The sequence below is a fragment of the Physeter macrocephalus genome, chromosome 6 (assembly GCF_002837175.3).
Source record: "Physeter macrocephalus isolate SW-GA chromosome 6, ASM283717v5, whole genome shotgun sequence".
NCBI classification, from domain to species: domain Eukaryota; kingdom Metazoa; phylum Chordata; class Mammalia; order Artiodactyla; family Physeteridae; genus Physeter; species Physeter macrocephalus.
In genome coordinates, this window is record NC_041219.1 from 35,903,443 (window position 1) to 35,930,264 (window position 26,822).

At 48.0% G+C, this 26,822-nt stretch overlaps 1 protein-coding gene across 1 annotated transcript; it reads left to right on the plus strand.

Annotated features, from left to right (window-relative positions):
* The first annotated feature begins 18,624 nt into the window (after positions 1 to 18,624).
* Positions 18,625 to 19,317, plus strand: ASCL1 (achaete-scute family bHLH transcription factor 1). Its single transcript, XM_024127165.1, has one exon. The coding sequence runs from the start codon at positions 18,625 to 18,627 to the stop codon at positions 19,315 to 19,317; it is 693 nt and encodes a 230-aa protein (XP_023982933.1).
* Positions 19,318 to 26,822: the final 7,505 nt, after the last annotated feature.

The following is a 26,822-nucleotide window of genomic DNA, read 5'->3' on the forward strand; positions in this document are numbered from 1 at the left end:
TACATGTATTCTTTCTCCTCCTTTCAAATAGTAGCACAATATACATGATACCTTGCCATTTTGAACTTTTAACTTAATAATATGTCTTGAAATCACCCTGTTTACTACGTATACCTTCCTCATTCTTTTTTAATAGCTCCATTGTACTTCTTTGTATGAACTATCATAATTTAATTGGTACTCTATTAATTAACATTATTGTTGTTTCCAATCTTTTGCCATTACAAATAATGCTGTGATGAATAACTTTGTATATGCATCATTTTACACATATGTTAGAATATGTCTGTATGAAAAAAAAGACTCTAAGTAGAATTTCTGGGTCAAAGGAGTGGGACATTTATCATTTCAATAGATATTAAAAATTATTAATTATCCTCCAGAGGGTAACCATATAATTTATCATCCAAACTGGAATTTTTTGATAGTGAAAGGAGTGCTAGTGATAATTACACTGACACAACAGATATAAATTGGAACTATCCCAGGCAAATCATTATGTGTAGTTTCCCAATCCATATGGGTTCTACCAATTTATACACTACGAGAAAAATGTGAGAGTGTCTATTTCCTATAACTTTTCCAACCTAATATGAGGTTGCTTACCTCGGTATTGACAAATCTTGACAAATAGGTTCAGATACACAGAAAGACCAGACATCACTTGAGTAAATCAAACAAATCAGCTGAGTCAGGATTCACAGCAAAAAGGTTATCAACATTATCTAGGGAGAAGCAGTGCTATAGCCCTCACAGGTGAGTACACACACATGGATGGTAATATCTGAGTGAATGAGAGACATATCAGACCTCATGGAAGCTTGGCGCTCACCTTCACACCAACCTGATGACCATGAGACTAAAACACGTCTGGACAGAGCCTTGCCTGGATCAAACAGAACTCATTGAATGACAAAATATTGATAATTACTGAAGCTAGGTAATTATTTTATTATCTCATTTTTATTGTATTTGTTGTCAATTTCCATAATAAAAACTTTTAAAAAGAGAAAAAAAAAACCAAAACAGAACTCATTAACCTCACCCATACATTGCATAAGCCTATGAAGAAGCTACAGCACAAAACCTAGAACCAACTTCCCACTTATCAATCTCTTCACGCTAATATAAACTGCTTAAGCCAAGAACATTTATGAATTTATTGCTGTGGGAGCAGAACAAATGTTAAATACCCAGACATGTGGCCTTTAGGCCAGCCATGAGGCCTCTTCCGCACTTAACAAATTTTAAAATCCTTGACAATCTGGAGGAAAAAGAAACTCATTATGGTTTTAATTAGAATATCTTTTATTTTGAACAAGGTTTCTATCTACTTTTCTGTGAACTATTTATACCTTGAGTTATACCCCTGCCCTTTACATTTTAAATCATCAGGCAGCACAGAGGCTGGGGCTTTATCCCAAAACCCTGCCCCCAGCCCCAGTTACACTGCACCGTGGATGATACCTGTTCTTCATGGAAGCATCTATAGTTATAATCTGGTATTGTTGTTCTCTGGCACACACACAAAAAAAGATGTCCAAATTCTGATTATTTCTTTAATGGGGAGTTTTGTATTTAGCATGAAGATTTCCCATTGGGGGATTTTAAACATGGTTCTGTGGTCTGGGTGATAGCTTCTGACTTAGAGAGGTTCAGCCCACAATAAATTGTCTCTTTGGGGTCATCTCACCATGCAGCCTAGTTCAAGAAAGACATACCTTTGTCCTGCCAATGGTGGAGTCTAGCTTGCTCTCACTGTGGCCATCCATCCATGTTCAATATTCAAATAAGCTAGAGAGTTTCTTGCCTTTATACATGAGTTAGGCATACATCCCCCAAACTCCAGAGAACAAAGGCCAAGCTCTCTGTTAGGTTCTTTTTAACCTCCCTAACTTGATATAAGGTGAAGAGGAAAGATGTCTGGAAAGAAAGGAGAAATGTGACAGCACACTAATCAATGGAAAGAAAAAAATTTCACAGCACGCTAACAAATCTCTCTCTAATAAAATTCTCTATTCCGATCGTTTGTGTTAGTCTCTTAGACTCCTCTTATAAATCTTTAAAGTGAGTGATGAGTTGAAGGTTGCAAAATGGGCCTCACCATCTCTTAGAATGTCCTGTAAGAGTCTCAGACTCCAAAACAACAACCACAAAACAATGACATTTAGCATACCATTCGAGTAGTAGCAGAGCCTATGGGTCTCAAACAAATTCAGATATTCCTTTAAGTGTGTAACTAGGGCCATGCATTTATGTAGAATTTAGAAAAGGGGAATGTTGGGAGGTAATTTTCCTGGCATTTCTACATGTCTTGGATTACCTTTTCAAGGGTATTTGCACAACAAACAGCCTTGGAAGTGGGAGATAGTATCTCCCTCTGGGTCAAAGGGCAGATTTGTTTCCTGATCAGCATAATAGATAGAGAACCTCTCCATCCCTGAAGAAATTCTATCATAATAAAATCTTTCTCCTCTCCCCAGAGAAGATTTTTGTTGGGCCAGGGTAAAGATAATGCCTCTCTTTGGAGAGGAGGATGGGAAAGTAGCCATCAACCCAGAGTTTCCTAAGCTCAGTATTCCTCAGCTGTGACACAGATCCAGTGTGTGCTCAGCATCCACCCAGATTCACTCTGCTTTGACGCCCATGGACTTGAGGAACAAGGGGAGCCAATGTAAACCTGAAACACGTTGCCTATTTTGCTCCGAGCAATTTACTGCCTAAATTCATTTGGGCTTGTTGTTTCCTTACTGGCCAATTTCTGGAAGTTTGGCATGGCCTAGGTTACACTGATATTTGGGAACTGCTTAACCCACTTGATGGAGAAGAAACAAAGATGTGGCATATGTGGCTAGCTGACCCATTTTCTTTCCTTCTCTCTCAGGAAATAGAAGCTCTGAATGTTAGCTAGCCAGCCCCAAGGCCTCCCCAAATAAAAGCATTTCCCAGGCTTCCTTACAGCTAGATGTAATTACAGGTCTAATATTTGACCAAGGAAATGCAAAGAGAAGTGGTCTGTGCAACCTCTAAGAATTGTTCCTAAAGGAAGCTGCCCTTCTCCTTCTATTTTCTCCTTCTTGCAGGTCAGAATGTAGAAATGCTGACTGGAGTTCGAGGAGCCATATTGGATTATGAGGTAAAAGTAGGAATGGGAGCCATGCTTTTCAGAGCAAAAATAGAGAAGGATCAAGATAGAAGGAGCCTGGTTCTTGACACCATGGACCATCTCTCCAGCAACCTTGGACTGCTGACTTAGACATTGACATAAGAGAAAAATTAACTTCTATTTTGTTTAAACCCATGTTATTTTGAAATTTCTGTCACTCACAACCAAATCTACTTCTAGCAATAGAAGAGATGTGGGGATGTTCTTTAAGATGGATTTATCTGCCCAAGCACTACTCTTTTCTTATCAGAATTTAAAGAACAATGCAATGTCTCACTGGAAAAATTTAGGAATCCCACCCTTCCACGCCGCACCCTCCACAGGCAGCTGGCTGTGAGCTTCTTCAGAACCTCACTTCTATGGTCTGCTTCTTTTTAGTCTAACTTCTCCCACACAGACAACCGAGAAATCTGAAGATTGCTGTCAATCAATGCCACACAAACTAACAATTAATGTATGAAGAGGTTTTCATCAAAATAAAAATTAAGGCAGGCTATTCCAGGAATTCTTAGCAGAACTTAGACATTTCCTTGGGGTATAATAAAATCAGTTGGTAAACCAAATGCACTTGATCAAATTTATTAAATGTACATATATAAAATCTTAAGACTCTGGAGCCATTACTTTAGCATCCTTCTTGGCAATCAGATTGAAGTCACTGTGTTGTCATTCATACACTCATTCATTAAACAAATATTTGTTGAGTATATTCTATGTGTCAGTCGCTGTTCTAGACACTGATGAGCAGGACATTCCATGCTCTCATTGATTTCACATTCTATTAGGGGACATGAACAGTAAACAGGAAAAGAACAACAACAACAAAAAAAAAACAAGGTACACTCACTACTGATATGGCCAAGAAGAGATCAAGTCTTAAAAAGAGGTATTATAAAAGAGATAAACTGTTTTGAAGAGGCTGATTTAAGTTGGATGCACAAGGAAGATCTATTCAACAAGGTAATATTTGAAGTGAGAACTGAATTATGAGACGGCTCCACTCCAAATGCAAAGATATGAGGGGAGAAGGGTCCCACTGGAGGAAACATCTGTACAAAATCTCTAATACAATGAACAGGGGAATTTTTTTGGGAACAGACAGAGGCCAGCTGTGGCTGAAGCAGAGAGGGAAGGGGAGAGAGGGAAGAGCTGAGTCTGGAGAGGTAGGCAGGATCAGTTCATGTATTTATAACCAGTGGTGTACTAAAACCAGCTCATCTAGTTGTGAGCGACCTGATTCTTCAGTTTTGTGAGCCTGTTGCTAAACACATCCCTGATTATAAACTAAATTATATAAACTTAAAATTAAATAAATTACATTTAAGACAAAGGTTATAAATCCTCAAGATTTAATTATTTCATAATTATTTTACTAAATTTTATTATCCACGCTCTTAAGGTTATTTGCGCCCATTTTATCTGGGCGGTAGAAATACTACATAATAATATGCTACCACACCTCTCTTCTCAACTTCATACTTACGTTGATAGCTTGAAATCTGCCAAAGTGGGAATATTTACTCCATGGAAATCAGCAAACACTACAAATCAGGGGTGAAGTCAGTGGGTCGTTAAACATTTACCGCCATCCCACCAACAATAGTGACAGCAGCAAAGCCACAAGTAGGACTGGATCGAAGTCGGATGCCTCAGAGGCAGGACAACAATGTCAGTCAGGGATTGAAGACACGTTGGGGCAGACTGGGCTCAGCTACTGGTTAGTAGAGCTATGGCATCAAATCCAAGCAGATAAGGGTAAGATTCGGTTTAAGAAAAATCCAAGGTCAAAGCCAGGGGAAGCTGCCGCAATAGTGAGGCTTGGCAAGGGCTGGTACTCAGCTGGTCAACGCAAGTACTGCCTCTTCCAGAAAGCACTTCCTCCAGGTGGGAGCCATCACCCCTCCTTGACTCAGATAGCATCTTGACTTTTCTTCTGTAACTAAACACATAAATTCTCTCGTTGTCTTGTTTTCACTATTCTGTCTCCTCCTTCTAGATTAAGAACTCTCAGACTAGAGACCAAATCTTAGTCTTTCTAAATTCCAGGACTAAGCACGGTGTCTGGTGCATAATCCTAAGTACTCAATTCATATTAGTTTAATCAGAAATGTAGAAAAATATGTACAAAAATGTTCAGGTCAGAAAACTTTGGGGGGGGGAATGAAAACTTCATCAACAGGGGAAATAATTAAATTACATTTCATTCACCTAGTAGCCAAAAACATTATTTTTTAAATCATAAACATTTATCATACTTAAAATGCACACAATTCAACCCATGACAGATAAAAGTAAAATATAAAGTTTTGTATTCCCCATTGTGTAAATATGCCAGGAAGAATACAAAAACAACAAAAAAGAATGAGAAAGAGGCGTTCTCTTTAGACTGTGGGATTGGGAGAGAGGTTTTATGGGTGTCTTTGTTGTTATCTCTTCCATTTAAATGTCTATGAGGAAGGAAATTTGCAAAGAAAAAAGGTAGCTTGCCTAGAAAACTTGCCCAAAGCCGTGTTGGATTTCTAATTAGACGTAAATGAGCTATCCTTCAGCTTTATTCTTTCCATCTCATCCTCTCTGGAAAGAGAAAGGGACAAATATTTATTCTGCATTTAAATATTTATTCAGTACCAGGCATATTGCAAAGGTTGTCTTACTTAATCCATTCTATTTTATAACCCAGTGAGAGAGATTTTGAACATTCCCGTTGTACGGATGAGGAATCTGAGATATTGTGGTCTTGTAGGATAGGAGGCAAAAGACCTGGGGTGGTGATGTTAGTCCTGAGAAAAATACTCATCATCCTTTCCTGTTTACTCTTGAGTGACGGAAGAGCTCTCTGTGGAAGGTGAGGGTGGTATAAACACCCCTGTCCACTCAGAGGCCCCTCTTCCCTGTAGAGCCTTGGTAGGTTTGACCATTTGAAAGTTAGGGTCTTGGTGGCTGCAGTCATTATTCACTGAGTGATAAATTTGGGAAACACATCTACTGAGGCCCACAGTCTACCAGACCAATGGGATGCTCAGTTTCTTGGTAAAACACATGCATGATCTTAGACATAGATTCTTTTTCTAATTCTTCTGCATCTGTCTCACCAGGGGGAAGCTGGCTGAACTCTAAGGTTGAGGAGACACTTGGGGGACTAGACGTGAGTGAGATTCATCCATACAACCTAAAAATATATGTTAAGCTTTTGCTGCAATACTGGCACTGTTCTAGATTCAAGGATGTAACTGCCTCCCTGAGTTTATGTTCTTTTTAGGATGTGGACCTTAATAAAATTACAGGAATAAATTCAAATTTACAGCTGTAACAGAGGACATGAAGGAGACGTACATGATACTGAAAAAGCCTTTCCCCAGGAGGTTTTGTTGATCTCAGAATATGATGTAGAAAATACCTAGATGAAAGAGGAAGGGAGGAACCTGGAACTGTCTGGAAACTTCCAGACAGAAGGAGCAGCATATGCAAAAGTATGTGGTGGAAACAGTGGGGAACGTGGCTGAAGATGCAGCTGGAGAGCCAGAGAAAGCCAGACCATGCAGAGCCTCGTAGACCATTTTAAGATTTTTTTTTTTTTAATCTTTAGGCCGCCAAAAGAGTTGCAAAGCCATTGAAGTATGTAACGAGAGGGTGTTTCTCTTAGATTTGCATTATCACGAGATCACTCTGGCTGAAGTGTGGAGAGTGGAGGTGGGGTAGGGGGCAGGGCAAGAGCAGTTAAGACGTGATTACATTTGTCCAGGTGAGAAATGGCAATGGTTCCTTGGACTAGAATGGTACTGATGGTGGAGACGAAGAAAGTAGGATGCATTTGAGAAAGACTTAGAAGGTATCCATTTAGATATGGTGGGTGAGGGTGAGAAACAAGGCAAAGATGATTCCTAGGCTGCTGAGTCGATGGAGAGAGTGCCATTCTCAGAGATGGCTCCATGCTTGCTCTTGACAGACCAAAGAGATCCATTGAGTTGGGCTCTCCAGGCTAACCATTGAGAAGATGCCTGTGGAACTGAAACTCATTGGGATATTAAGTTAAAGGTGGAGAGCCTAGACCTTCCTTTATGTGTGGTGTTTCTAAAAACAATTTTTCTATTTTGTATTTTACTTTTTGATTTAGAGAGTATTTTCACATACATTATCTGCATGATACAAATTATTCTTTCCATTTTGAAAATGAGGAAAGAATTAAGTGATTTGTCCAAAGTCACACAGGCTATCTTGAGTCCAAATTCCATGCTCTTGTTCCTTAACTTCAGCCATTCAATCATTCATTCATTCATTCATTCAATATGTCTACCATTTACTCACAGGCACTGGAGGCAGATTTATTATGGAGCTTATGAAGCTAAAGCACTAGGGTCCTGCACGTACAAAGACTCCTTCACGGCTCCTGGAGGGACTCTAGCAATGGTTCATGTATAGACATATATTTCTGTAAAATTTTCCAAAGAGAGTTAAACCACAATCAGCTAAGACTGCCATCTCTTTCCACTCTGATGTCCTCTTCATCACACTTTTCATGCCCAGTGGCCCAGACATCATTGAGATCAAGCTAAGGAGAAGTTAAGATGAAGTTACATTTATTGAATAATTTGCATTTAGTGGATGCATTTATGTCGTCTGCAGTCATTTTCATGGATAGCTCCCGCTGGTTGTCTAGCTGTAAGAAGGGTTTCAGGAACACTCCTACTGTTCACTGCCCTGGGTCACTGAGTCTTAAGATTCAAGGTCAGAAGCCTTGAGAGTGTGGTCTAAGTGTCCAGTTTTCTTCAGCCCCTGGTCAAAACAGTTTCCTTTCCGGAGATCTAATGCACAACAAAGTGACTATAGTTAACAATACTGTATCGTATACGTGGAATTTACCAAGCGGGTGAATCTTATGTGTGCTCACCACATGCGCGTGCGCGCACGCGCACACACACACACACACACACACACACAAAGAAGAAAAAGAAAATGGTAATTATGTGAGGTGATAAGTATGTTAATTAACTTGATTGTGCTGATATCAAAACATCAAGTTGTACACCTTAAATATATGCAATTTTAATTTGTCAATTAGTTATACCTCAATAAAGTTCGGGGAAATATCATATGCTTGGGCAACTCCCCCTAACCCCCCAATTTAAAAAAAAAACAGAATTTCTTTCCTTGTTAGGAATATACTTGATAATAAAGCAAGAGGATGAGAAGGAATCTATGGAAAGTTAAGATTTCCAAGGTGGAGCTGTTCTGAGTGCAGACAACACCCAAGATATAGCCTCGAAAGAGGGTAGCCAAAGAGAAGTGGAGGTTAAGTTTGCTGGAGCCTCAAAAGTCGAGGAAGCGAGAGGCTCTGTGCTCGGTAGGTTGTTCCAACGGCCCTTTTCTTGCCACTGCAAATTTTTGCCAATTCTTCAGAGCCAGCATCAAAGACCATCCCTTAATAACTTACCAATCCTCTCCACCCCCTTCAGAAGTCAGCAGGACACCCCTTAACCCAAAGAAAGTATATTGATGGGACTAGTGTAACTTCCTTATCAGAAGAGATTAATTCTTCATAGCTCTGAATAATGGAGACTGTGTCTTATCACCTGAAATGCCTCTAGAGTACTAGTTCTCCATCTTCAGTGTACAAAAGGACTACTCTATAGCTTGTTAAAAATGCCAACTGGCCAGATTATGACTTGGTGGGTCTGGGATGAAGCTTCATAATCTGAACATTAACAGCACGTCATGTATTTCTAATGTAGGTATTGTGTGGACGTGATACAGACAGCACAATGCTCTGTGCTTGAACTGAATTGTATGGGATAGAACTAGTAAAATCAACTCGTAATGAATGGAATTACAAGATTTTCACGCAGTCCTCGCTGCAGTTCAAGAAATAACCGGCAGGTGGCGAGAGACTCACACAACCCACCAAGGAGGACTTCGAGCTTCCATGGCCGCCAAATCCCAAACCAAAAACTGCTCAGGCAGTCAAAGGGAATCCTGTGTCCCAAGCAAAGCCGCCTTTAGCCCAGAGTGGTGAGTTTCTTCTCTTTGCATGTGAATCCTGATGAGCCAATGGCCCATCTCTTACTCTGGCCCCCAGGGCTAAAGTTATGCTGACCCCATAATGCAGCCTCTGGCCCCTAGGAGCCATAATCCTGGCACTAGCAAGGACTGGTCTCCATCATGAAGCAATATGAGGTCATGTGCCTTCTGAGGGTCCTTGCAGTAAAAAAGATGCTTGTCTGCTCAAAGAGGGAAGCTGTTGCCAATAGAGGGTCATGTGGTCGTGCCTGTATTGTCTATGTAGTCAGAGCTGAAGGGGAAGCATTTTACTCAGTCCCCTCATTTTTTAGATGGATAATTGTCTAGGAGAGAGTAAGCAATTTGCCCAAGGGCACAGACATAGAAAGTTCCAGAACCTGGAGTCTGTCTGACTTCAAGTGGCTTGCCTTTTTACTGCACTTGATACTACAGGTGTTAAAGGTGTGTGTGTGTGTGTGTGTGCATGTGTGTGTGTGTGTGTTTACTTCATTAGTGTCTGCTCATGAATTATTGTCATACAGGAGAAGCTGGGGGTGACCATCTGGTTGGGGAAGAGGGGTTGGATGTGTTTGCATCAACAAGTCCACTTTTTACCTAGATCGTGTATTTACTTGGGGGTAACCTGGAGGATGAGGGAGGGTGAGAGTACACACTAACAGATCATGAGGGAAGAGAGCAGAGGGCTCTCCATGGTTTTTAAACTGTGTTTTAATGGACCTTCTTGTCTTATACGCCTCCTTTTCTGTCTACTAAACTAGAAGCTTACTGAAGGCAGATTGTCTTATTTATCTCTGATTACATTCAATAGTTATTTGACGAATCAGTGAGCAGGTCAACCTTGATCATTTTTGGATCAAAGCAATATTTTCTAACATCTGAGATGAATAGCGCATACCTCCTGTGATGTATTTCAGTATGCTTATATTTACTTGAGAAATGCATATACAGTGTTCACTCAGTGCCCAGCACTGTTCTCAGCATTTTACAAATATTAACTCATTTAATTTTGTTTTTGTTGCTGTTTATTTAAGGTTCCATGACAACGAATAACCATGTATCAGAAATTACCCTCTTCCCCTCCCTCCACCTCCTACCCCGAAAGACTCTGCAAATGCTAGGTCTAGGGAAGGGGGAACGGGGAGGAAAAAGTTCAACTGTCCCACCTTGGGGGCTCACAGTTGCCCAAGTAGACCCTGGGCCCTGGCAGCGGCCTCTTTCTTGCTAACCTGGTGCGAGCAAACTTTCCCCTTGGCCGGCGGGGGCCAGCGTCCAGGTCTGCACCGAGGTGCAGACAGCTCGCAGCCGCTGGCTGATTTATAGGCCAGAGCATTCCCCGGCCGCGCCGCAAGGAGTCGGGCTGAGCTCGGACTTTGGGGAGGTGATGATGGACACAGGACACGTGGCCACACAATGGGGACACACGACTGACCTCAGTCACTTCGGCAAACTGCCCCTATTTTCAGGAGGCGGCAGGAGCGTTTCAGGAGCTCCAGCTCCAGGGCCCCGGGCGGCGCCTGCGTTCCTCTCCCCAGCAGGCAGCGTCCCTCGCCCGCCCTGGTGAGCGCAGAGGGCGCCCAAGGGCCTGCTGGGCCCCTGGAGCTCTCAGAGGCCTCTGACCCTCAGCCCCAAAGTCCTTCCCTCAGCATGCGAGCCTTGGTGCGTTCCCTATTTTGTAAAGAAAGGCACACGAACCATCTCCGCTTGGGGGCTGAGACTGGCCAGGGCGCGCTGGGAGTGTACTTTCCCGGCTGGTCAGATAGGGACACCCGGGGATTTTGCGATGTCACCAGGCGGCCGGGCAGGGCCTGGGTGACAGAGGAAGGGTCAAAAGGGGGTGGAGTGTGCGTGTTGTGTGTGTGGCAGGAGGTGGGGGGCTGTGAGGAGAGGGAATCAGGGGAATGAATAGGGGGTTGGGGACGCCTGCATTTGACAAGAAGCAAATCAAGATAGGGAAAAAATAAACGGATTTTTTTTTTTTTCTTCCCTGCTATATGCCAACTGTCACTTCGGGTTAGACTGAGCCTTTATCTGGCTCATTAGCATGAGCTGTGGCTAACGCGCTTAAACTCTCTAATTATTTATCATGCCGTCACGGAGCGGGTCGCCAGCCCGGGGCGCACTTGCGGGGACCCGGGGCGCAGCGCGCAGTCTGGCTGTGCGCTACCGGGAAAGACCCTCCCCGCCAGGGTCCCGCGGGGCGCTGCTCCACGAGACAGCTTCGCAGAGTTGTTGGGGTGTATCTGAAGTGCCCTCTCCCCAAAACTCACCCGCGGGGAGCTGATGCAGCACTCAACTCTCGTCTACACTCGCGCCCGATCTTCTCTATTGCCACCCGAAGCTGGAGCGACGGGGAACAGGATTTTTGCAAAACTGGAAGGCAAACTAGGAGCTGGGTGGTGTGTTGGGTGCACTCTTTAGAACGACCTCGGGGAGAGGCTAAAGGCTGCAGGAGTCCTCCTTCCAACCCTCCTCCCCACCGAGTTCCAAGAGAGTTCAGAAAGTCGGGGGGCGGGGGGAATGCGCTGGGCTGACAGCCGGCCCACTCACGTCCAGGGTCCTATTCAGAAAACAGTTTCAAAATAAGTTAACCTCCATCGGGTGTTTTTTTCCCCCTCCCTTTCTAATTGTCCCCCCTTCCCCCTCCGTCTCTCCGTTCTCATCTGTTTTATGTTCCTCTGCGTTCTGCCAACTATTTTATCTTTATTCCTTCTCTTTCTCCCTGGCCATTCATTCGTTTTTTGTGTGTGTGGCTTCCCCGGCTGATGTGAGGGCTCGTTACCACCCACTGCACGCTTGCTCCTGTAGCTGAGGTGTTTCTATACAAACTGGAGCGTCCAGTTGTCATATTAATTATTACACTGAGTAATGACTGAAATGGTCAAAATAAGGGGAGAGTCGAGAGCGCTTTTTCTTGCTGCTCAAAGATTCAGCAAAGAAGCCGTGCAACAAAGCACTAATTGGTGCCCAGAAACACTCCGACAAGGCATGGAAGATAGGTTTCATAGAACCCGGCGATTGTGAAGGGGGGAAAGCGCTGAATGGACCCCACGCTCCTTTTCTAAACTCTCTTGCTGAGCAAAAAATGGACCTCTGTTTGAATACTGCCCTGATCCTTGAATACTATACCCAGCAGAGAAAAAATGCACCATTTATTGTAAGTTTTTTTTTTTCTTCTCCAGCTATTCATGGGTTCTCTGTGAAGAATCAGCTGGTTTTGTTTACCGTGAAAGACCTTTACTTTATTTCCTTTCTTGGAGGAGGTGGGGAAGCAGGGGGGAGGGAAGGAGAGCCATGTGCCTAGACAGAGAGGAGCTGGTCTACTGTAACAAAATAGGGTGTAACAAATCCTACAAAAGTTTCGAATGTATTGATTCTTTGGAGAGCTATATAGATTAACGACTTTCTTTATGCTTATCCGAGGAAGGTATTTAATCATAATGTAAATGGGGCTTTAGAAAAAATAAAGACTTAGCAGCGTTATTTCTCCTTATTTGAAGAACTTCAAAAGGATTTGTGAGGTTGGCTGCAAATTACCCCCTCCCCCTCCTGGACCTCCCCTCCTTCACCAAAAAGCCACGAGAAAATAATAGTTTGTGCTTTTTTTGTTTTGTTTCTCCAGTTTTGTTTTGTTTTTTTTTTTCCTTTGTAAGGCGTATGGAAAAAGCAAACAGATTGGTTTGGAGCCTGGATTCCTTAATGCAGGTGCAGGCCTGGCTGCCGTGACCAAGAAGCTCAGCCAGGTCTCTGGTTTGTGTACTTCTGCCCCCGACCGCAACAGCCCACCTCAGGCTGGTCAGCCTCAACCCAGGCTGGGCAGCGCCGCTTCCGAACTTACCTTGGGAAGGGTGTATTGGAGACAGCAGACTTCACAGTAATGAACTTCTCATTTCGCCTGGGTAAGACAGTGTCAAGCACAGGCTTGGAGCCGCATACATCCCAGGACAGAGGCCCTGTGTTACAGCTACCGGAGGTGGGTGTCTGCTCTGAATTCCTTGCACGCGCACTTTTCTCAAAGAACCCCGGGTTTATGGGGCTTAACACTCACCAACATTGAAGGTGGCACCAAAAATCTCCTGTTCAAATCAAGGCTCTAAGGCCTGTGTTCATCTTTGTAGTCCCTTTGCCTTTTATTCAGAATCCACTATAAATATAATCGTATTAAATAATTCATTCAATGGGAAACCTAGTTTCACTTTCAATATGAACTCCCCTCCCTCCAGAGAAAAAGCACCAAAGGCACTTTTAGAAAGAGACGAGGCCTATCTCCTTTCCGCAGAGAGAAGGTGCACAATTACGGAGCCTGAGGGTAGTCTGTGAGCAAAGGTGGCCTGGCCTTCAGCTGAGGGTGGAAAGACAGTGGCGGGAGATTTGGGGCCTCAGCACCTCAGGTCTCCCGGGCAGCTGATTGCTATGCATCACTAGGAAAGTCATCTCCCCATGTAGATCCTGGTGTTGAATGCAGTTTTAATCTAAGGTATGGTCCAGCTTCAGGATTCCCTAACATAGAAGAGGGGCCTGAAGGTGCAGAAACTGAGGTCTTTATTGTACTGGAGGAGAAAGAGGAAGCTCCCTATTTTTCTGGGCTATCTATATTATGGGTAACACACACCAAAGCGGGGGCAGTGTCCTGCCTCCCCATCACAAGAATGGTAACCCCTGATATGCGTGGAAGAATTTGCAAAGTGAATTCACAAAAAACAACAGATTTAATTCTCCTGCAGTCCTTGACAGATAAGCAAAGGCAGCGCCGCCACTCCATTTACGAATGAAAGCATGGAACCCTCCTTTTGTGAGCTGTTTTCGTCTCCCTCCACTTCTAGATAAATGGGACCTTGAGTGTCCTGGTCAAGAAAAGCCTGGAACTTTGCTCAGAGTCAGGCCCACTGGGTGTCAAAGGAGCCACAGACAGCTGGAGGGCAGGGCCACTGGCTCTGCTGAAGCCCTTTCCGTCTGCCAGCCATGAAGCTTGTCTGTATTCCATCTGACTTGTTACTGTTTGTGTTTAAAACAACAAACAAACACTTGGTTTCTATCTCTATCACCCCGATTTGCCAGCAAGCATCACCACCATTCCTCAAAAAGGACGGGAATTACCCATTCCCAGGTTCTGGGACAGTGGGACAGGGTGGCATTTGATCTCCAATGGCTGGAGCAATTAGCACGGTGCGGTTCCAGGAAGCTGACAGCCAGACCTCCTCTTCCCACAAAACCCTTCCTGGGTGGGTTGTGTGAGCAGGGCCTTCCTCCTTGTTTTGGAAAAGGCCATTCCTGTTAATCCCTTTCCATTTGACCTAGTTCTGAGAGCTCCACGTACATCTCTCTGAAATCTCACAACTCTTGGAGGTAGGTGCTGTAACCATGGGCATATAAGGATGAGGAAACTGAAACTCAGAGTGTTGGCTATTTGCTCAAACTCCCAGCTCTTACGTAACAGAGCCTGGATACCAAATTAAGTGCCTCTGCTTTATCCCCCAGTATAAGGTCCGGAGTTCCCTGGGCCAGGGAGAGTATGTGGCAGATCTCTTAGGTGTGTGAGTGTGTGTGTTGGGGAGGTCAAATGTAGGTCACAGAGACACAGGCAGGATTCTAATGGGCCCTTGAGCCTCAGTCCTTTGCTCCAAATTGGTGAAACAACCAGAACGCCAATTTCAGTGGAAGAACATGTTAAACTACCCTTGACAGTTAGTGCACAGTTCCCAAGGGCCGAGGCTAAGCCCCTAAGAAAAGATTCTAGACTGCTCTACCTTAGGGTTAGAGAAGATGGAGAGGACAGCGTCGGGCTGGGAGCACTCTTTGTGTTGAGTAGGAGGAAGAGAAAGCCTGGGCTCCTGGAGGTTCTGCAAAGCATGTAAGGAAATAGGCTGAGGATGTGGGAGTGGGGAGGGTGAGGACGGGGTTTTGGCTCGGGGCTGGGGCGGGAAGAATAGGGACAAATGTTCCGTGGCTTTGGCCGGAAGGATCCCAACACCCGCTGTCTTTCTCCTGGGCGGAGGCCAAAGCGTAGGGCCGCTACAATGCGCGGCTTCACTAGTTGGCCCTTCTCTTTGAACGCCCATTACATGGCGCGCGCGCGCGCGCGCGCGCGCGCGCGCGTGTGCGTGTGTGTTGTGTGTGTGTGTGTGTGTGTGTGTGTGTGTGTGTGGTTGGGAGTAGGCTCTGGCCTTGAAGTCCCTGATAAGGAGCATCTCTGCACCAGTGGAGCCCTACCCTAGAAAGAAACTGAGAACACGTTCTGGCCATCAGCAAATATCCCCCGCTCGCAGATACGGTTCGAAATGAGCTGGCGGACGCCGCTCTGGCACAGATGGGGAAACCGAGGGCCTTAGAGGTTGTTTAAGGTTACAACGCGAAATGGTGGTAGAGCCAGGATTATGGGCCTTTGTAAAGTGTGGAAGGATAGAGTCTGAACTGGAAGGGATACAGCCTACTGTGAAGGAAAGTGCCCTTTAGATACGTTGATATTGACGACCCACCCCGTACGCCACGCACGCCCCGCCCACCCCCCCGGCCCCTATTCTGCTCAGGAGGGTGGATGCCTCCTAGCGGCCCGCACCCGGGGCGCACAGCTGGGGGCAAACGGGTGGCGGAATGTGCCTGAATGCCTGCTATCCTGCCAAGGCGGTCTGAGGCTTCCTCCTGTTGGAAAGCGGGTAATGCGACTCTGCTTTAGGCTTCATGGCCTCCTATACTTCCTGGAAGAGGAGACAGATGTAACCTGGAGCCCTCTCAGCTCCTTTCCTGGGGTGGGGGAGGGGCGGGGGGAGAGGCCAGAGGTGTAAATCCCACGGAGTTCACCCCGGCCCTTTGGGGTCAGCAGGCCATAGGCTACTGTAGGGGAGGGGGCCGTGTGGGTGGGAAGTTTACAGAACTGATCTCTGTTGGCCCCATTCAGTCCTATGCTTCCTAAACGCATCTGTTTTAAAAGAAGAAACTGAGGCTGAGATGTGATTCACCTCGGCACCCCGACCCCACTGCCCTCACCACCACTATTGTTCCGACAGCACTCATAGCCACTCGCCCATACCAGAGGAGGTTCCCCGGTCACCCACACGATCTTTTAGAGAGAGACCCATCTCCACAAAGGGAAGTTCAATGAGAAGCAATTATTGGGATAAGTCAACACGAGCATCCCTGTACCCAGGTCTCTAACCCAAACTGCCTATTTCTAGTGGACAAATCAACCGGATGGTGACACTCTGCTTTTTTTCCGGCTGTGTAGACGCCTGAGACGCGCCCCAGTCTCCTTCTTCTCCCTCCACCAGAGCGGTACAGAGATGGGACCCGTTTGCTGCGTCCGCTTTCTCCGCAGCGCCGCGTCCCAAGGAGCCCCGAAGCTGGACCAGGCTCTGGCCAGACAGGGCCAGGGCCGAGGGCCCAGGAAGGGCGCCTGGGTGGGCGCCGTCCAAGCGGCCGAGCGACGGCTGCAAGCGCCTCCTCCTCCCTCGCGGCGCCAGCACGCGGCCCGGCCGGGCTCGGCTCCCAGTCGCCTGCCACCGGCCCGCCGGGCACACGCCTGGGGCGGGATGGAGGCTGAGCCAAGGCCGCCGAGATGCCTGCAGCGGCTCCGAACAACCCGCGAAGCCGCTCCGCCCCCACCCCCAAGCTCCATCACCTCCCCCCATCTCCTTTCTCAGATCCACCCTGGGAATACCCCAAAGAGCTCCCCTCTTTATGCATCCCCCTAGCCGGTCCGGAGGGGGGCGCGGGGCGCGGCGGTGATGCTACAGGCAGCTAGGTCATCCTGGAAGAGTATCTCGGCCATACACACCTGTCTCGCCACAGCTCTGGTTACCACCACCCCTCAAAGCGATCACCTCCCTTCTTCTTGGCCTCCTCCACACTTGCTCAGTTGTAGGGGGCATAGCCTAGATTTCACCACTGGATGGGACGTTAGAGACCATCTAATCCAACCTTCTGTTGTTACAGACGAGGAAACTGAGGCTCAGAGTGGATGTCACTTACTAAGGGTCACGGAGCTAGTGAGAGGATGCATTGGGACGAGAACCTAAGTCTTAACAGTTCTTTAACAGTCCCACGGAGTCCTCCCCATCTCTCTGAACTTCAGTAACAAATTTCCTTCCGCTCCCAAGAGCATCGAAAACCCCCAAGAGAGTGACAGTGGGGTAGGAGAAGAAAACAGGAAAAAATGGAGCCTCACTGCCCACAACTTCCACACCGCCCCGTGTCACATTTTCTGCCCAGACCCTTCCCTGTGATTTTCTCCAAGTTCTCAGGAGAATCCCGGGACACTTCACCCCAAACCTTTCCACCCATACACCCCCAATTTCCAGAGCTATTGGCCCGTCGGCGACGCTGCCCTCCCCCTTCCCCCCCCTTCTAGAACCACCCCCGGCTGCCGCCCGCCCTGAGCGCGCCGCCTGTTTATTCAGCCGGGAGTCCGGCACGCGCCAGGCGCACGCACTGCAACAACAAACCCGGCTGAATGGAGAGTTTGCAAGGAACGGGCTCGGGGGACGGGCGGGGGGAGGGGAGGGGAGGAGGGGGAGTTTAAGGAGGGGGTGGGAGGAGGAGGTAAGAGGAGGGGGGCGGGGGGGCTGCAGCCGCTCGCTGCAGCAGCGGGGAGTGGGGGGCGAGGCGGGGCCAGGGCTGCGCGTGGGGCTGGGTGTCCCATTGAAAAGGCGGCCGCACTCCAGCCGCCCAGCACTCTCTCACTTCTGGCCAGGGAACGTGGAAGGCGCAGCGACGGGGAGCCGGCCAAGGAGGGGGGGGGGGGAGGGGGTAGGAGGAGGGGGGCGGGGGGGCTGCAGCCGCTCGCTGCAGCAGCGGGGAGTGGGGGGCGAGGCGGGGCCAGGGCTGCGCGTGGGGCTGGGTGTCCCATTGAAAAGGCGGCCGCACTCCAGCCGCCCAGCACTCTCTCACTTCTGGCCAGGGAACGTGGAAGGCGCAGCGACGGGGAGCCGGCCAAGGAGGGCGAGTGAAAGAAGGAAATAAGAAAGAAAGGGGGTTAACAAAATAATACAAACAGCCCGAGCCGCGGCTGGAGAGACCGAGACCCGGCGCAAGAGAGCGCAGCCCTAAGGGGAGAGGAACAGAAGACTCAGCAGAGCGCGCTCACCACCGACTTTTGCTTCTTCTGCTGGTTTTTTTTTTTTTTTTTTTTTAAACAAGAAGGCGCTAGCGGCAGCCTCACACGCGAGCGCCACGCGAGGCTCCCGAAGCCAACCTGCGAAGGGAGGAGGGGAGGGGGGAGGAGGAGGGGAGGGAGGAGGAGAAGCAGGTGCACCTTCCTTGCTCCCACCCTAAGAAGTCTCCCGGGGATTTTGTATTTTTGTAACTTCCCCCGGGCTCCCTCTTCATCTCTCCCCTTCTCTCCCTCTCTGTTCGTGTCCCCCCGGTCCTGTCTGTGTCCCCCCCAGCGCGCGCCCCGCACCTCGCGTCCCCGGATCGCTCCGATCCCGCGACTCCCTCGGCGGCCGCTGCGCATGGAGAGCTCTGCCAAGATGGAGAGCGGCGGCGCAGGCCCGCAGCCCTTCCTGCCGCCCGCAGCCTGCTTCTTTGCCACGGCCGCGGCGGCGGCGGCGGCGGCGGCAGCGGCGGCGCAGAGCGCGCAGCAGCCGCCGCCGCCGCCTCCGCCGCCGCCGCCGCCGCAGGCGCCGCAGCTGAGCCCCGCGGCCGACGGCCAGCCCTCAGGGGGCGGTCACAAGTCAGCGCCCAAGCAAGTCAAGCGACAGCGCTCGTCCTCGCCCGAACTGATGCGCTGCAAACGCCGGCTCAACTTCAGCGGCTTCGGCTACAGCCTGCCGCAGCAGCAGCCGGCCGCCGTGGCGCGTCGCAACGAGCGCGAGCGCAACCGCGTCAAGCTGGTCAACCTGGGCTTCGCCACCCTTCGGGAGCACGTCCCCAACGGCGCGGCCAACAAGAAGATGAGCAAGGTGGAGACGCTGCGCTCCGCCGTCGAGTACATCCGCGCGCTGCAGCAGCTGCTGGACGAGCACGACGCGGTGAGCGCCGCCTTCCAGGCGGGCGTCCTGTCACCCACCATCTCCCCCAACTACTCCAACGACATGAACTCCATGGCCGGGTCGCCGGTCTCATCCTACTCGTCGGACGAGGGCTCCTACGACCCTCTCAGCCCCGAGGAGCAAGAACTGCTCGACTTCACCAACTGGTTCTGAGGGGCTCGGCCTGGTCAGGCCCTGGTGCGAATGGACTTCGGAAGCAGGTAGGTTGCATTACGGAGGGAACGGGGGATTTTCTTGCCTTCAACCTTTTTCTTCTGTAGGAGGGGGGCTGTCTCCACGGAGATGAGGGAGGGGGGTTGATCTAAAGGATTTGTTAAAGTCCGTCGATTTCAAATCCTGGTATGTTAGTTTCAGCCTTGGCTTCTGAGAGTGGCTTTTGTCCAGGTCTCCAAAACGGGAGGGTAGAGCTGAGGCGGGGAACCGAGTGCTCAGACCTGTCAAAAGAGGCGCTCTACCTGACAGATCTTTCTCCAGACCTCCTTTTCCTCCCACTACTGGCCTCCAAGTGCACACTAACCTCTCCCGTTTTTCTTACGTTGCAGGGCCACCGCGCCACCTGCATCTTTAGTGCTTTTTCGTCAGCGATGTTGAAAGGGAAAAAAAAGAAGAAAGAAGAAGAAGAAGAGAATAAGAAGAAAACAAACAAATCCAGGCAACCAACCCCTACGCCAACTAAGCGCCACATGCCTGAGAGCAAGGCTCTCGCAAAACAGGAATGCGCTCAGAACAGTATCTTTGCACTCCAATCATTCACGGAGATAGAAAGAGTGACTAGGACCCGAGTCAATGCACAAAATGCAGCTTGTGTGCAAAAACAGCGGGCTCCTGGCGGAAGGGAGCAGCGCACGCCCTGTAGAAACTCCCACCCACCACTAACAGGCAAAGCTGACCTCCCCGCCCCCTCTGAAAGCGCAGCTCTTAGCCCTCTAGAAATGGGTTGGTGTCTTTCGTCTCTGTATCCTCCATCCCCATAAGCTGTGGACATTTGTCTGCAGTGAAAGTATGCTCTTTGAAACCCCAATCCTCTGCGGGAGGGGGGGGCTCCCTCCCCAAGCTCCACTCCCTCACACCATCTTTTCTACTTTTTTCATCATAGAATGCTTCCAATCTTTTGTGAATTTTTTTTATTATAAGAAAAATCTATTTGTATCTATCCTAACCAGTTTGGGGATATATTAAGATATTTTTGTACATAAGAGAGAGAGAGAAAATTTATAGAGTTTTGTACAAATGGTTTAAAATGTGTATATCTTGATACTTTAACATGTAATGCTATTACCTCTGCATATTTTAGATGTGTAGTTCACCTTACAACTGCCATTTTCCCTATGTGGTTTTGTAAAGAACTGTCCTCATAGGTGAGATCAAAAGGCCACCAGATGTACTTCAGCACCAATGTGTCTTACTTTATAGAAACTTTGTTAATGTATTAATGATGTTATTAAAAACTGTTCAAGAAGAACAAAGTTTATGCAGCTACTGTCCAAACGCAAAGTGGCAGCCAGTTGGTTTTGATGGGTTGCCTTTTGGGAAATTTCTATCACTGTCCTTTTTTGTTTTCTTACTGTTTTATTACAAACTTACAAAAAACACCCCATGTATAACCCTGTTTTATACAAACTAGTTTCATAATAAAACTTTTTCTTTTTTTACAAATGAAAATAATCAGCTGCCTCCGAGTCTTCTTTGACGCTACTGCCCCTGCCCAAGTTATTATGAAAATGCCAAAGGGAAAGAGCGAGGGAGAAGAAGGTGGTAAGAAACATGCTAAGTGGCAGAAATGACAAAGATAAGTGCTGTGACCAGTCCTATCCGAGATGATTCTATGATGAATGTACATATATATATATATATATATACACGTATATGGTTTTTCTCGACGTCATGTTGCAAATGTACACAGACACCTAGAGAATAGGTGGTGATTAATGGCTACATCACCTTTTGATAACATGACTTTACATTGAAAAAATTCCTCCAAAAGTGAACTGGAAAGAGAGGGTCCTCACCCCAGTTTCTAACCCTTACCCCCATTCTGAGTTTCTCATTGTGAATCTGTGGAAGGGCTAGATGAGATAACACTAGGGGTGGGAGAAAGGGTGGTGGTGTCTGAGGCTGGGCTTGGGGAGGTAGCCCTTAGCCCTGTCCACACTCCCAGTGGTAGGTGTGTTCTTCTTCCTTCACTGCCAGGCATGCATTTTCCACTCCTTTTCCCCACGGCACACACTTTCCATATTGGTTTTAAGTAAAGGGCACGTATGATGTAAATTTCTTACAGGAGTTAGATTTAAATAAAAGCCTTAGAAATGTGTGGTCGCTTTGAGACACTGGCCTATCTAAGCTTGTGACTCTATCCGAATGGCGTGAGCTGCGTGTAAAAGTACCCAATTACCAAGATTCAAAAAGAAATTGGTGGGTTTTTGGCTGGCTTGCTTCTTGTCAGTTAGCAAGGACGTGATCAGAATCCTACTCCGCCTCTTGCCGGCTCCTCGCTCGCCGCTTGCATTACTTGCAGATTCAGTTAGCGTGTCTCCAGCCAAGCGGAAAGCCGAGCGCAAAATGCATCTTACAAAACCCAACAAAGAGCAGGGAGCCAGCACGTCTTCCAGAGTTAAAAATCTAGTCTGTGTTGGTACATCTATACCATTTAGTGGCACAGAATAATCATTTTTTAAAGCCGCGATGCGCGGAGCACGCCACAGCGTCTGATGTCATTTTGCTAAATGACCCTCTATAGAATGCACATTGAGGCTTCAGTCCCTTTCAAAGAGATGAGCGTAATTAAGGCGAAAAAAAAATCAGTAAATTCCTCATCGCCATAAATAATCGGACTTTCTGCCAGCAGTGGGCCAATTTAGAGCTTACTTGAGGGAAGTAATGCTTTTGTGATGCCTGCTTTATTTTTATCTTCTCATTTGGAGGACCAGAGCTGGGTCCCCCTCTCCGCCCCCCCCCCGCCATGCATTTCTTATTCTTTTAATTTAGCTCCTTTGCAAGTTTCCAGATAAGGTACGCAAAGAAAGTGTAGCAAGTCATTTATGGCTATGAATATAACATTAGGATAATGTTTCCGCCCCTCCCCCGCCATGCATTTCTTATTCTTTTAATTTAGCTCCTTTGCAAGTTTCCAGATAAGGTACGCAAAGAAAGTGTAGCAAGTCATTTATGGCTATGAATATAACATTAGGATAATGTTTCAGTCCCCACAAAGGGGATGTTTCCCCCCTTCTCCTTGTGAAGACAGGTGTTCTTTTACTCACTTCTGAATGGGAGATATCCAGTCTCGTTAAACTCGGGGCAAAGTTAGCCGTTGTTTGCCACAATGCGGAGGCAAACTCTAAAAATTCACAAACACACACACAATTTTGCCGAAGCTAGGAAAGGGCAAAGCGGGGATTGGGCAAAATCTCATTACATCTGCTCTAATCGCTTAGCAACACAAAGCCGGGGCTTGTGCGGCGAAGGGAAGCCATTCAGGGCGCTCTGACAGGCCGCATTCAGCCAGCATTAGTCAGCTCCATAAATCACCGCTGCCCATTGGCTGCGCGGCGGGCTTTGGAGCGGCCCTGGGCTGTCAGCGAAATACAAAACGTAGACCCCAGCGGCTAGCAGTCGCGGCCTCTCCCCCGTCTTAGCCCCAACTCCCGCTTTCTTTTCTGGGGGGAGGAGGGTGCTGGGGAAGAAAACTGCCTTGACTTTATTGACTGAGAAATCTTACCTATTCAAAAAATGGCCTGGAGACCACCGAATTCAGACTGGAGCCGCCTGAAATTGACCAGGAGGAGCGGGGAGTGCCAGAGAGAAAGAAAAATATAGACCCGCCGCTGGCTGCAAAACTGTTGAAAGCGAGTATTATCAGAGGCTGTGCTGGAGCTACTGGGACACACGTCTCACCTCCCTGACTCTGCCTTTCACATTGTTAAATTGGGAGTAGGGGGCTGTGCATGGATAAATATCTATGTCAAGTTCATATCAGACGGGCCCACCGAAGAAGGAAGACACGGGTCCGACCTCTGCCTAGAGCGTCAAAGGGCTAGGACTGAGTGAGAAAGAGGGAGTATGCATTTACACTTCGCTGTTCTTGCAGGGCTTGGGATGTTAGAGCAGGGAACCGACATCCCCTTCCTTCTAAGCTTCAGTATTCTTGTTTATAACATGGGGCTGATGGTACCCACAGCAGCAACAGGAGGCTATGTAAAGGACTCAGCACAGGGCCTTGTATGGGGAGATTACAAGCTATATGTAAATATGAGCACATGGTGGCGTTATTCTAGTCTCTCATTTTCATGGGGACTGGTTAGTTGATGCATCTAAATCAGCCTAGATTTGAGGCTTACCCGCAAACCACATAAAAAGAAGTCTGGGAGTAGATGTGGAGTCAAGGTAGGCTTCCCCGGGGAAGTCCAGGTCACCTCACCTCAAACACCACCTCCTCTGAGAAGCCCTCCTTGATCATCCTATCTAAAGCAGCTTTCCCCCAGCCACAGTCACTCTTTATCCATTATGCTGTTTCCTCCTTCCTGGCATCTAGTACTACCGAAACAAAACAAAAAACCCAACAAACAAACAAAAAACACCTGTTTGTTTATACAATTGCTATCAATTGCCCCCTACTAGAAGGTACACTTCATGAGGACAGGGACCTTACTTGTCTTGTTCACTGGAATCTCTCCGGCTCCTGCCCTGCTCTGCATCTCAGGAAGCTGATTTTGTGGACCTCTTCACTAGGTCTCTCTTGTCCTCTGGCTTCCTGCTGGGTTTGGCCACTAGGAGGCACAACTAGGAGTTTGTGAGGTAGGAGTGGGGGTAGGTCAGGACACTTTTATCCCTGCTCCTCTCTGCAAAGTTCCTCAGCTGCTTTGGCGGTGGCTCTTGGTCTCAGGACAGCTCTTGTCAGGAGGCTTCTCTCCCATAGCAACAGCTCTTGCTGAGATGTGGTAGTAGCTTCCTCTTCTGTCCCCTGCAAGCCAGCGATGGTAGGGCTCCCCCTCGTTCTTAGTCTCTGGGTGCTGCAACCTTTTGATTCCTTTAGTTCCACCCACCTCCATCTCTCCATTAAACTCTTTTCATTTGTCCTTTCAAGTGTGCTACCGGCTCCTGCTGACCCTGGCTGATACCCAGGTTATTCTCCCACAGGACCTCAGGGATATACTCATTTTGTGTAAGGTTTTCAGGGACTCATAGAAACTTCGTAGGGCAGAGATGAACCTAGCTCTATTCAAAACCAAACTCTGGAAGATCACTTTACCTTTTGGCGCTGGGAATGACTTACTTGAAAGTTTGTAAAAGAAGTCAGTTTCAGTTTTCTCTTCTGGAAAATGCCTTCCCTTGCATAGATCACCAGGTGAATAGAAAATGAAAGGGCTTTAGAGCTGTCCCTGACTATATCAGCACAAGGGATACCTGCTTCTCACGAGCTTCCTGAACCAGGTAGAGAGGTGGTGCTGGGGACTTTCCACCAAGACAAACAAAGGCCATGCTGCTGTTGGGTCGCCATTCATGCTTTCATTCACCCATTCATTCACTCATCCATTTACGCACTCATTTAAGAAGGGAGGGACACATGATTAAGTTTTGTCAACATTTCTAGGACTTGTCTTATTTTATATCTTCTAGAGCGAGCTCTCCGAGCTTGTTTTACGGCAACCTGTTTTTAAAACACTATGGATGCTTCTCTGATGTACTAAATGCCCTCAACGCTGTTTCCCTTTTCCTATTGTTGAGAAGTCTCTGAACTTTTTTCTCCCTCTCTCCACTCCTGGACCAAGAAATGATTTGTTTTCGGATTTCCTCAGAAACTCTCGGTTATCCGGACTGAAAGGTAAGGAGGGAAGTGGATTCTCTGACACTAACGTTCTTTTTCCCACTGCGAATGCCAAGGGCTGGGCTCCAGCGCAGGTTGAAGTTATATTCCTACTTCCTTTGTATGCAAGATTAGGTTGTTACAAAAGAGGGTGTGTAGGTTAATGGCAGGAAGCAAGTTGCAGCGCAGAGCTCGGGCCCGAGCGCGTGTCAGGCTTAATGATTTATTCAAGCAGCAGCGCATCCGGGCATTGATTGGCTGCAGGCATGCGTCCGCTGTCAGCTGCGCGCGCCTGGGCCTCGCCCGGCTACCTGACGGCAGGGATGGGGGAGGTGGGGGGGGAGGGGAGAGGAAGCTTGGTCGCCCGCTTGGAGGGGAGAAGTAGGAAAAAGGAAGAGGACGGAGGTGAGAGAGAAAGAGAGAGAGAGAGAGAGAGAGAGACAAAGGTGGAGGAAGGGAGAGAGGGAGAAGAGATGGAGAGAAAAAGGAGAGCGAGAGAAAGAGATTGGAAGGGGGGGAGAAGAGAGAGGAGGAGGGAAAAAACGAGGAAAAGTGGGGGAGGGGAGGAGAGAGGGAGGGATGGAGAGATAAAGACGAGGAGAAAAACAAGAGGGAGATAGAGACAAAGCAGGAGAGGAGAGAGGAATGAACGAAAGAAGAGAGAGAGAGGTTGGAGAGGGGTGTGGGACGCGCTCCCAGAACGTCCCACGTGCGCCCCCCCCCTCCAGGCAGCCTGCAGGCGGCCGCTCACAAAGCCGCCTTTGATGCGCTGGCGACCAGGGCTATTTTGAGGACGAGATGGGGGAAAGGCGCCAACCCGCACTCCTTGAAGGGAGTCACTTTCTGCAAAGTACGTTGGAGAGGACTGGGCCCTGGGTCCGGGCTGTCCCGGCAGGAAGTGGATGCAGGGGACAAAAGCTTGGCACCTGCCAAAAGCGAGAGCACTTGGAGAGCACCTCGCGCCCAACCCACTCCCTGCTCCCCTGCAGGCAGGGAAGCTGCACCGCCGCTGGGGTCTGCCCAGCACCTCTGGACTCCTAAATCTTTTCCTGGGCACAGCACTTCTGCCTGCCTTTCTTTGGGTCTCTAACTATCATCCGAGTCACCTTCTCCCTCTCCTTCACTTATTTGCTCTTTGCCGTCGTTATTTACAATAATGATAATAACAATAAAAGGCAGCACCACCCAAACACTTGTAGACTGGAACCTTACTCCAGCCAATGGGCCCTTTGGAAGGAGGGAGTGCAGTGGGGATACAGAACAGAAGAAAGCTGTTTGGAGGGGAAGGGAGTGTGGCATCTGAACAGCAAACGGGAAAACCAGCAGCTGTGTGCACTTTCATGGATGAAGTTGTAGAGCCTAGAAATTCAGCAGTCAGAGGGTGACTGCCTGTGTTGGGGGGAGCTGGAGATTCTATCAGTAACCACCCTCTGCCCAAGACCAGGACAGAAGTAAACCTGCCCCCCGCCACCGCCCAGCCCTCCCTTCCCACCTCCAGGACACACAGGCCTCCCCCAGCTCTGCTCTTTTACCAGGAAAAACAGTCTGCGTCCATTGTCCAGGTGCCAGCGGGGCCTTTGGCGAAAGGGAGGCCGGCCAGCCCTCTGATCACACTCAAAGTTTAGTTAAAAGACAAAAACAGCTGAAAATCTTCATGAATAATGCTGGGCCAGCATCCCTCCCCCCCGGACCCCCCTCCTCCCCCCAGCTCAGTGTAGTGCAAGCCCGGCTCAATGCCCTCCCATTTTGTTATGCTGCTCGCCTAAGTCAGAATTTCACAGAAAGCCCAAGAAGAAAAGCTCCCACAATTAGGGGTCGCCTGTCAGAAAACATTAACGCCTTCCTCTCCCAGCCT